At 42.6% G+C, this 12112-nt stretch overlaps 1 protein-coding gene across 4 annotated transcripts in view; it reads right to left on the bottom strand.

The window, feature by feature from the left end:
* The window catches only part of larp1 (La ribonucleoprotein 1, translational regulator), a 62197-nt gene extending 50331 nt beyond the window's left edge, over nucleotides 1–11866 (bottom strand). For all 4 annotated transcript variants that reach the window (XM_008290048.1, XM_008290049.1, XM_008290050.1 and 1 more), the window contains exon 1: nucleotides 10812–11866. In XM_008290048.1, the coding sequence (XP_008288270.1) occupies nucleotides 10812–11202 (391 nt within the window). In that variant the 5' untranslated portion in view covers nucleotides 11203–11866. The remainder of the gene's footprint in view (nucleotides 1–10811) is intronic.
* Nucleotides 11867–12112: the final 246 nt, after the last annotated feature.

Raw genomic sequence — 12112 nt, 5'->3', positions numbered from 1 at the left:
AAAACAACTGCAATACTTTTGTTTCTCGTGTCCCAAACTGTTCACTGACACACTTTTTCAAAAACTTACTTTCCCCCAAAAAAACACATTTTAAAGGTAAACCCCATCAGACTCATGACTTATGGCTGCAGCAGCTTAGTCATATTTTTTGTACACAGCTCAGACTGGACGCCTCCTGAACGCCCACACCCGAACCTCCACACAGGGACGTGCCGCTATCAGCGCATCCAGACACAACGCTGGGACAGATAAAAGTCACTCAGGCTGGGCGGCTGAGGACAAGTGCTGCTCTGAAACAGCTGAAAGTGTGTGTGATAAGTGGGTGTGTGAGGCGTGGAGTCACTACAATACACACCGTCCTGCTCACGTAGCTTAGCGTTTCTAGTCTGGGTTAGTTGGCTCTCAGGCTCTGACTTTTATTATCAGACAGAGTTCACAGCTTAAGATTCAATAAAGTAAATCAACATGTGGTTCAGTCTTTAAAATGCTTTTATGGTTTAGATACTTTCATTCGTGTTCGCTCACTTATAGGGCTGCAGCAGACAGGCATTTTCATTACATGTATATCTGTCAAGTTTGATTCATGACTACATCTATAAAAATGAATGAAAGTGTTTCAAAAATGCCCATTAAAAGTTTTCCAGTGCACAAGATGACACATTCAGATGTCTTGTTCTCTCTGTCCAAAAATTTGCAATTAAAAAATATTGAGTTTGCATTGATATTAACCCTCTGAACCCCAAAACCAGCCAACAGGTTGATAAGGCATGTTCTTAACAAAAAAAAGTTCATCAGAGTCAGAAACACTTAACACGAGAAGAATCGTCATATTTTCATGTGTGACTCAGTTTCAGCAAAAACACATTGAAAAATCTGAAAATTTGATCAAAATCTCATTGCTGTGTGTCAGACAAAAATTAACCACCAGATTCTAGAAAAGAAACTGAAAAATCCGGCGCTCCTCTTTGCAACTGACTCAGTCATGTTGCAAAATATTACTGTTGTTTTTCTTTTAAATCATAGTCTCCATTATATGGGTCTATAGCATACAGCTCTGTTGTATTATATTTCTCAGCTCTTCCTATTTATAGTTTTATTTGTTCCTTATCATCCTGTTACTTTCTTTGTGCTCTTTTCTTGTCTCTATACTGCTGCAGCAAGTGAGTTTCTCCATTGGTGGTGAAGAATAAAGCGCAATCTAATTTAAAACTAATTTTTTAGCTGAACTGCAGGCTGTGTCCCGTAGACAAGTATAGAAACAGTAGTAAAAACATGTCTTGTGTATAGAGTGACTATTTTGTTCCACCTGTGGGCACTTGGAAGAATATTGTATATGTTGATTTCAGGGTTTTTCAACTTCTGTAAAATAAATATTAAAACAATTCTACTTTCTTTTCATTGTAACTTGGTTGTACTGCACAAGACATTTTTGAGCTCTCTCTACTTCTAGCCGTGATTGTGTTGTTTTTTTAACAGAGGTGCATGACTTGATTTTGCAGTGAAAAATGAGACTACAGGAAGTTAAAATGTTACAGCAGTAAAAAAAAAACAACTTATGTTCAAAATGTTAATCTGAGAACATCAGCCAATTCTGAAATTAGAGAAGCTGGAGAAGACAGTTTTCCATTTTGGCTCAATTACTTTCTGGGAAACCCGGTGATCATTTCAGCTCTTCTAAATACATTTTCACAAAAGAAACATCTCTGTCAATAAATAGTGTTACTGTTGACAACAATAGGAGCAATAACAAACATATATTATTTTTAAAAACGACAGCCATGACAGTTTAAATGTGGGTCAAACAGAAGCTATCAACTTTCACCTTAACCCCCAAACATGAAGACACAACTTCTTTTCCGCAGACCGACCAATCGGCGGAGCTCGCGTCCACACCCATTCAGAAGCAGCCGCAGTCTGTCCTGCAACTGTAGTCCCACTTTATCCATTCATGCATCAGCACTCCTTCCAGGATCGCGACCTTTGCCGGGTCCCGACGCCTCGTAAAACCAGACTGCAAACAGCCAGGAGGTGTCTGGTGACAGAAGGCGAGGGGCTGCCTCTCAATGGATGCAACAAAGACGACGACATCCACAGAACGGGACGAATGCGAGAGACGAGTGAGGTGTTAATTCTGAAACAACCACCACCTCCTCCCCCCGGCCGGTTCCTGCTACTTTTAGGAGCGACCGTTGCAGGAATGTGAAGCAGCTTCGGAACATCACACACCTCCGACGCCGTCTAACTGCAATTTACAACTGAGAGCTGCCATTAAAACCCTCCAGAGTGAAGGTTTCCATGTTAAAAAACATAAAACACATTGTAAAGCTTTAATTAATCCAGCCTCATTTAGCATCTATTGGCACTATATGAACACCAACGCTTTATAATGTAGTTTTAAGCACATGCTAATGTATTTTTTAACAACTTCTCCTGTGGCCACCCATTCCTGGAAGCAGCTTTATAAACAGAAGATGAATGACAATACAGTGAAACACAATTGTGATAACACACATCATCAGGAGACATTAGAAATGGGGGCGAATGCTGTATGCTAAGAAGCACTTGACCCTCTGACCCCTGAGCAGTTTCTGGGTGTTTCTCACGTTCATTGTCAAATTTACATTCACTGTGGGCTTGTTTTTGACTGTAATATAAAGTCCTGCACCTCTGTCTAAACAGCACAACCATAGTTACAAGTCGAGAGAATTTAAAAGTGACTTCTGTGCAGTATAAAAAAAACATAATGCCATAAATTATAAAAGAGAAACAAGAAAGTTAAAGAAACATGATTATTTTACAAATTCTTAAAGAAAATAATAATGTTTCTCCCTTCATGTATTTCATTTGGGCAGCTAAATGTATTATTAATGTCATATCAAGTCATCAGATCAGTCTCAATCATGCACACAATATAACTCGCGGTATGATAGTTAATTTGTACTAATTAATTGAGAACAATGTGCAATCACACACAGCCTGCAGTTCAGCCGAAAAGTCAGTAAATTTTTGTCGTGGGACTTTTGGTCATAAACACAACAGTTTAAAAAGAATCTCTCTTTGGTGCTGCTTATTTTTACAACCAAAAGCTGCAGCAGTTAATTTTAAACAAGCTAAAGTCATGTGATACAACGTGTAAAGAGAAGAAAGCTTTCATTCAACGGTCTCCTTCTGCTCAGAGTTTCACAGTGAGCTGTATTTGCACAGCTAAAGGAATGCTAATGCATTAAGCCTAACCTACATTTACATTTATTCATCTGGCGGCCCTGCCAGTCACTCCGGACTCTCTGGCCGAGGGTCACACCTCAGCTACAAGACAGCCGGAATCCTTCACAACAGCGAGAAGAAAATGGACTTTAAATAAGGCAGTGGAAAGGCTATGCATCACTTTTAACATCTGAAACTGAAATGTGTGTTCAACATTTTTCTCGAAAGCCAAAATAGTGAACTGTTCAACACCTTTACCATTCTGCATGCAGCTCAATATCTACATAATCACAGGTTGGAACAGTGTGGACCAGAGATACCCACATCAGCTGCAAACATGCTGAATTCTTTTGAATTCTCTTCTTTGCAAAATGCAAGAACCTTCAAATTATTAAGGACGACTACAAATAGCTGTGCCTGCTGTGTTCGTGCAAAACTTCGCCTGCTTACAGGATCTACATTACAAACTGCAGCAGATGCATTTCTACATGAAACTCCAATTATCCTACAGAAAGGTTAAACAAACATCTACAAGTAGAAGCCTGAGTCTTGATCATTCACATAGCAAGAAGAGGCTCAGACATTCTCCGACTGACTGGATTCATCTGCAAAATAAATATTTCAGGAACATTTTGTGCTGCCCTAATACACTGGGACTGAGTGCAACTGCATTCAGGTAGCTGTCAATGCCTCTCCTCATTTATTAGTGAACTGTTTTTTGTTCTTTTTTTTGTGTGCCTGTGGTCATGCAAAGAGATGAGCATAAAGTACTTCAGTTAAAATGTAGAAATAGCAGAACACTTTCTCACTTTTACACTTTGCTGTATTTCTACAGCAAGCAAATGTTTGGAAGCTTTCCTGTAAGAGGTCGGCTCAAGTGAAAGCAACAAATATAAACGGCAAATGTAACAAACAGAATATTCTTGACAAAAATCCTTCTGAGTTCTGCTATTTGAATCGAGCGGGATCAAGCAACTGTCAGGTTGAGGTCAGGGTCCAGTTTGGTCTTTATAAGAAGTTATTCATCAGGGCATGTTTTTCTGTTTCTGCCTAACATCTGACTTTATGTTCTGTTTTGTATTTGCAGGTAAGAAGGCAAGCCAGCGCTCCATAGTGAAAGAAATAAAGCTAACAGATGCTATTGCTTTGATCTTGGGCTGCGTTTGGATCTTAAACACATGCCGGGTTCAGGTCGAACATTTAGACTCATGCAGAACAAACAAATGAAAATCAGCACCCATCTACAAGCAACAAAAAGTTTCTTCAGAATCATAAATGGGCGTAATTCGTAAATCAGCCCTGGCACATTTTGGATCAATTATTTCCTCATAACATTAAGATGATCCATTCCACTATTTACACTGTAGGCGAGGAGATGGATGAGCAAATTATTGCAGCCAGGATCTCCAGATCCTGGAGTATAAAATGTTGTACAATGTCTTGCACGTGTGAAACTTTTTTAATAGACTTTCTGGTTCATGCTGAATTTTCTCACTGCAGAGACACAAGTCCTGCTGCTGTAAATACTAGTTGGACATGTGGGTGTTTTCACCCTCAATATGGCTTTTCTGTCAGTTAGTGGCAACAGCAGGACAGGAAACTAACTCGCTTAAGCAAAGTGGCTCCATTTCACTGCCCGTTCGAGTTAATTTTCTGCAATGGATAATGATACTCTGCAGAATCTTTTATTCGATATGATCTTATTTGCAGCTTATTGGATTTTTCTACCACTAAAACTGCTGTGAAGATCAGTTCAAAACCAGATTTTGTTGAACTGCCCTACTTCTCTGCAACAATCCGTAAAACACAGAAAACAGCATACAAAGGACACAAAGCTGAGCTGTGTTTCGGCTAAATGTCTGATAAGTATACGTCAGCACTACAGTCAGGCCCGACCCAGTAACACTCAAGTCAGAGCACATTATTGCCTGATGAAATTTACTAGCATGAATTGGCAAAAAGTAGATGGCGCAGGAAGTAAAGCTAGAGGAGCTGGTGAGGCGAGCAGGACTAACACCAGCAGTCCACAAAGCTGCAAATTATAGAGCTGCTTATCAAACATTTGACTGTCATGAATGTCTGTCACTCCCAAAGGGCGAGCAGCATCCCTCCACCTCGGCTTAGCAGAGTAAACTTTACTGTCCCCGAGGGGAAACTTGACAGCACAGTCTGTTGCTCTACATAAAGGCATTAAAGAAGCATTATAAAAACTCAAGGAGACCTTTAACTACACAGAAAGGAAACTCTACGGATTACTGCACATTTATTACTCTATCGCACTAGTCTAGTCTTGTAGTATGGGAGCTCTTGCAGCTTGCTGGAACTTTTAGTGGTTTGATTTGCATTTTAGCATGACAAGTCATTTTCCTGGTGCCACAGGTTAGTATCCAGAGACCAAGAGATGTTGATATTGTTGTCATTGACAGTATGGGCTCGTATTTTCTCATGTAAATGTCTTCATTGCCATCCTAAGCATACTGGCAAGGCTGCTTTTCAGTGGAACTGCTAAGCTGCCATACAAAGCTGTAATTCAATATCTAATGATTCTCTAGGATTTACCAGTAGAACATCAGTTATTTCACCATGTATAAACATAAATAAGGACACAGACAATCAATATTTCCACACACTTAAGCCTTGATTATACTTCCTTGCGACTGCACACATGGACAGCTGAGAATACACGGACAGTAGTTGTTATTATATCATTTTCCAGTCACAAGCATGTACAGTGGGGAGGATTTATAGATTCAACACATGCAAATGACTACTCTTGTAGCGTAGACAAACAGACTCTCGCAGCCTTGCCCCTCGCTTAGACAAGCAGGGCATTAGCTTGTCATTGTCTGTCAAAGCTAAACCTGATTGAACAATGCACAAAGTGACAAAGGCCCACAACCAACTTGCAACCATCAGCAAATACGTCCTTCCCCATTCCCATGCAATTCAATACAAAGCAAAATTGAATGTGATCAGGCCTTAAAGGTGCCATGTGGGGCTTTTTATACACAGAAGGTCTTTAGAGCAAAGTTTAGCATCATGCGTGTGCACGAGGAAGACAAAGATGAGATATTCCTGCTGCCCAACAAAGGCACAATTTAAACATATTCATAAAGAGATCTTTGCAAATGTTTACTAAGGAAGGAAATCCCTTCAGCATGTTTTTCAAGCCACGTGGAAACCAACATTGTACTTTGGCAATTAACACTATATGTAAGCATAACTTCTGTTTACATGAAAACTCAACAGGGCACCTTTAAGGGCCAGTTGATTTGCCAGGACTCTTATGATGAACACAGAAACACACAGGCAATTTTCCAGGACATAGCAGCTACTTACAGATTTAACTGTAGCACCGCGTCAGTAAATGTTCCTAAGCTGTGTCGAGCACAGTGGGCAGCCATAGCACAGGATTTCTGGAGAATTTAGAGCTGTGTCTGGGCTCCGTTGATGGAAAGCATGTACAAATCAAAGCATTTCCAAAGTCTGGCAGCGACTACTCTACTGACTACTCTTAACGATGGATTAAAAAGGTGTGGGCGGCCGAGAATCTCCTCGTACATTCCCTTCTCATAACAAACATTTGTCTTAAGCACCACTTGTTTGTGCAGTCATCACGCCCGTAGTGTTGCTCGTCTACATGGTCACAAATTTGGGCGGCGCAGAGACCCTCGCCAAACCTCGCAGATTTGTATGGATGACAAAATTTTCGTCACGCATACCCTTGCAGATGTGGCAAGCATGAATTGGCCTTAAGGCTGTAGCCAATACTTTGCAGAAAAAAAAAACAGCCAGAGGGAAAGTCGTGCTGCATGCCAGAGTCTCGACAGTGGTTTTTGGGGACAATATAAAGAATGCATCCGCACACCCTAAAGACGAGTCCCAGTCATGTTTACCATCAGTATTACTAACAACCAAACATAGCCGACTCTGCTCTGACAGTAGCAACCACAACCAGCATTTTACTGAACTGTCGCTCAGTCAAACTATTTTATCTCTTCTTCCATCGAGGTGTTCAGGATGAGTCAGCTGAGGAGCAGTCTTGCATATAACAAGCAGTGGGTGGTAATAGTAATGACGTTTTAACAATTCCTTGCACGGTTGGGTGGTGATGTCTGCATGTGATACAGGTTTTATGCTGTGCTGTCGCTCTCTATACTTTCTATCTGAGCTCATGAGTTGGGTTGCACTGTCTTGCATTTTATGATGTGTCATGTTCAAGTCTGCACATTTGTCCCGGTTTCAACTGGCTGCAAGACAAATATCACTGATGAGAAAACGTTAAAAGTGAAGGTTCAGCTATGTGAAATAATAGTGAACCCAGTCAGAAGTGGCACAATGTACTGCTTGTTCCAATCCACCCTTCTCTCGCCACCAATGAAGTCACATAGAGCAACATACTTGTACTGTAAAATACATTTAAAGTCATTCAGCTTGTAGTTTAACCACGACAGGAGTCCAGATCTTGTTCAAGGGCACACCGAGAGCACACACAACTCAATAGAGACCATTCTGTTGTTTTAACAGACCAAAAAAAGACTCAGCTTTTAGTTTTTCATTAGTAAAGAATCACCAAAGCAAGGTCTTCTCTAAGGATGTGGCTGTACACTTTTGTTTTCTGTTTTATGCTTTTTCTTTCTCTATTCAACTCTTTTAATTGTGCTGATTTTGATTTGTTACTTTTACAAATTCCCTTGCTGCTTTTTATGTTTTTGTGAAGCACTTTGAATTGCATTGGTGTCAAAAAGTGCCAAACAAATGAACTTGCATTGACTTGACTTGCTTTACATGACATCCACATTTTTAAAACTGTGTTTTTTAAAACAAAAACTAGCTCTGTCTATGTGAGTGTGTTAGCAAGGGTTCAGAAATAATCTCTATGCATACTAGCACACCTAAAAACATATATCACATGAGCATTTAGATACACTGGGCTTATGGATACCACTGGTTGAGTGTGAAGCAAAGGTTTGGTTGTTTGTTGTACAAAATACTTTGAAGGAAGAACAACAATTTGTTCTAAATGTTGACTTTGGTGGTAGTCAAGGCTGATGTCTGTTTTCTTTTGGAAAAGTCATGTGACAGAAGTCTGACAAATCAGGGAGCAATATGCATGACAGTTTAGGCCCAGTCAGAAGGAAAACATGGTGTCTGCGGTACTATTTCATAAGTCTGAGTTTCTGTCCACTGAGACTACAATCAAAGCTCAAAGTTTTCAAATTACAAAACAGTCCAAGTCTCCAAAAGTCTGTTCACATAATGCTTAAATTTTCAAGCGAGTAGAGTGGACGGTAGGTCGTGAATGCAGCAGAAATTACGCATATTAAAGTGAAAAGGTTTTAGTGTGAATGCAGCTGAAAACATCAAGTAGATTTACTCACAATATAACTTATTTATCCACCATCACTGGCCAATACTAGCCTTGACTTTCTTCCCTTTCAGTCGTCTTATCTGCATACGATACAATTAACCAGGAGTTAAACTCAACCTTTCATTCAGCCACTCAAGTCTTAAATAAAAAACCAGCGATGACTTCCAAGCAGACGCTCTACACAATAACAAACGTATAGATGTATAGATGTATAGATGTATAGATAGATAGATAGATAGATAGATAGATAGATAGATAGATAGATAGATAGATAGATGCCTTATTCATCCCCTTGGGGAAATTCCAGGTATCCAGTAGCTCATACGTGTTACATACAAGACAGACAGATAAAGGAGTTTTAGTGAAGCAGCAACTGGACTTCTCTTTAAGATTCAAGAAGACGTTTCAGCTCTCATCCAAGAGGCTTCTTAAGCTCTGAGAAGAAAACAAAAAGGTTGGACCCACTGCTCTAAACACACAACAAGCAAACCAGGTTACAAGCTGGATTCAAACAACTCTGGCCCTTGAAAGCCACATCAAGAAGGGGGCACTACCCCCAGCTATCTCACCCGCTGGCTTCCTGCCATGTTTACAACATGTGCTGATGTGACAGCTTTTGGAGCACATCCATCCAACCCGTCTGGGCTGGTCCAGATTCTGGGTACAGGCTGTACCCTGAAGTCCACATCATGCTTCAACACTGCAAACAAACCAGCTGGCAAACAAAGAGCCAGCACAGATAGCCAACCGGCAGGCCACAGTCACAGTGACCTGACTGTGTGACTGCAGAGGTTCACACCAGTCTGTGCATCATGAAACCACGTTGCTTTGATACAGATCAGGGAGCTGCCTCCTCCACCAGAACCACCAATAATCACTCCACATAATCAATCATATAGCTGTGCCTGACAGGTTGTATTTTAATGAATAATAGCAATGTGTTGTCTGGATCAGAGTAGGACCACACAGGAGCCATGATGACTCTGCCTGCTAGCCTCCATGCTAACCAAAGCTAGCTGGGTGAGCAAGCTATGGGGCAGATTGGTTTGCTCTGACAACACACACACGACATGACAACCGACTTAATAACCACCAAACACCCAGCTTCTCTCACATTAAACGACCCGAGATTGTATCTGCCCTCGGGTGAGATGCAGTTTGTCGGCTAACTAGCCAGCTAGCTAGCAGCGCCCATGCCTTTCTCTCGGGGAACACGTGGAGAGAACACGTGATGTCTCATAACAAACCTGCTCCTTTTCTACTGAATAAACGAGCACATGTTTGCTGTCGGGTTGAGGTTAAGTGTCGAGAGCAGATCTTAGAAAGACTAAGAAGCCGATGTGTTTTCCACAAACTGAGTGGAAGTGGAGGGTAGCCACCTAGAAGCTAAGCTAACACCTGAATGGGAAGGGCTTGACGGCGGACTAGGCCGGAGAGGAGTGTGTGTGTGCTATTGTTAGCCGGCTAAGCTGCTGCTACAAGGCTTTTCTGCTAATTGATGCAATGCGAGACATGGGCGGATGCCTCGTTTACACGTCTGTCGAAGCTTTTCCCGAAAAACAAACATACAAACAGTAGTAAATAGTGGTTTAAACGTTTGGCGAGCTCAGGGGGCGAAGTGTGGGAGCAGATGTGATCGAGGGAGGCAGCAGCAGACACACAACATGGTGATACAGCAGCAACATGAGGACACATATACTGCTCAAAGTTTGAAGTCAATGCAGCCAGCGTTGCACGGTGACACTGCTAAAATGAAGACGCTCCTCCCCTGGTAAGCCAAGAAAAAAAATAATAAATGGATCAGAACTTGGCCCAAGTGAAATGCATGCAGGTTTTCTGGAGCTGAGCAACTTTAACACACAACGTGTGCATGGACGTGCACGACAGCAGTGTACGGAGCTGCATCTATACGTAACACCTTCAAATTATGATAGAATTGCCTGGTGCTAAATGGAGTAAATTATCGTGGAGCATTTGAATCTACTTTAATTAAGGGTGTGATCCCTGTTGCACCCAAAGACCCCAAGAATAGCCCTCAGCATGAGCAGGGAGGGGGCTTTAACTCCAAATATAACCAGCTTGCAGAGGGCGACACACGGACAGGGCTTGTTTATCAATCCCCTCGGCTGTTTCTGCTCCACTAACCGCTACCTGAGCCCCGGTGCAGGCGGCTCACGGCCACACCTGCACGGACACACTGACACCCAGTAAATGAACATGTATGGAGGCTACTGACCGTGGTGTGCTTGTCCGTTCACGCTGACCACGGTCACCGCATTCATTTTCCTAGTCCACGGGTTCACCTTGGGCGGGGGAGCCTCGGTAAACTCCTTTCTGCCTTTGACGCCCTCCTCGCTGGGCTTGTCGTCGCTGTCACCGCCTCCCCTGCCCTCCTCCGTCGCCCGTTTGGAGGTCTGCTCCTCCGCTCCGGGGGTCCCTCCCTGTGCGGGGCTGCTGCCGCCGCTGCTGCTGCTGTTCCCCTGCTCGGCGACACCCGTCTGCCGCTTGGCCCCGTCGCCCCGGCCGCCCTGCTCCTCCTCCTCCGGCTCACCGCGGATCACTTTGCCGTGCTCCTCCGCCTTGGCGAGCGGGTTGCCGGGCAGGAGAGCCTCCACCTGAGTGGCCATTTCCCACCACCGTCTTTCTTCTCCCCCCTCAGGATTACCAGTCCTCCCCTTCCCGGCCCGAATTCGCCTTCACTTTCGGGGGAATGTGAAGTTTCTCGGCGGGGTGGTGCCGCTCCTCGGTCGCTCCCGGACCAAAGGGCTTCAGTCGAAGACGCGGAGCGGTCGGCGCTCGGTTAAAACATGTAAAAAATAAAGAAACGTGTCCGAGGCCTCTCAGGATTACAGGCTGATCTCCACCACTAGCAGCAATATGGATGATCCCCACCACGCGATACCAGGGGGCGCGCACGCACGGAGCGGAGGGGGAGTAGCCACGTAACGCCGGGAGCGCGCTTCTGGGTCAGGTCGAGATGTTGCCTTCAAGTGCTTCCTCGTCATAAAACCTCTTAATTTCCAATTTCGGAAGTCGTAAAGTGCCACTTTGTCTGACGCATTCAAGTGCTTTTAGTAACCGCGGATTAACTCGGCGGTTTAATTTACTTCAGCTCAGCTCTAAAAAAGAGAAATCGAGAGTTCGAGCCATCCAGTTTTGTGCTGCAAGAGAAGTGAAAGACTCGCTGTGCACAAATTGGAAGCAGATTTATTTTTTTGGTATGTATTCTGCAGCAACAGAATTAAGCTAAAATGTAACTGACCTCAACATGCAAACAGCAAAACCTCATCAACTAAAATACATCATTTAAATGTATAACAATAAATATGTGTGCTTCACATGTCATTGTCACTTTTATAACTAATAAGAATCAAGAAATGATCAGCTATGAGGCAACTTTATCAAACCTTGTGTGTGATTTGTAGAGCTGTAACGCTTAATTGATTAGTTGTCAACTTTTAGATTTATCATCAACTATTCAGATAATCAATTAATCACTTTCAGTCATTATAAAGAAAAAAAGAGATTAAATCTTCT

This window comes from Stegastes partitus, unplaced genomic scaffold, assembly GCF_000690725.1.
Source record: "Stegastes partitus isolate 25-593 unplaced genomic scaffold, Stegastes_partitus-1.0.2 Scaffold653, whole genome shotgun sequence".
Classification (NCBI taxonomy): Eukaryota; Metazoa; Chordata; class Actinopteri; family Pomacentridae; genus Stegastes; species Stegastes partitus.
The sequence above is the reverse complement of the archived record's forward strand: the minus strand, read 5'-3'. Positions and strand labels throughout refer to the sequence as shown.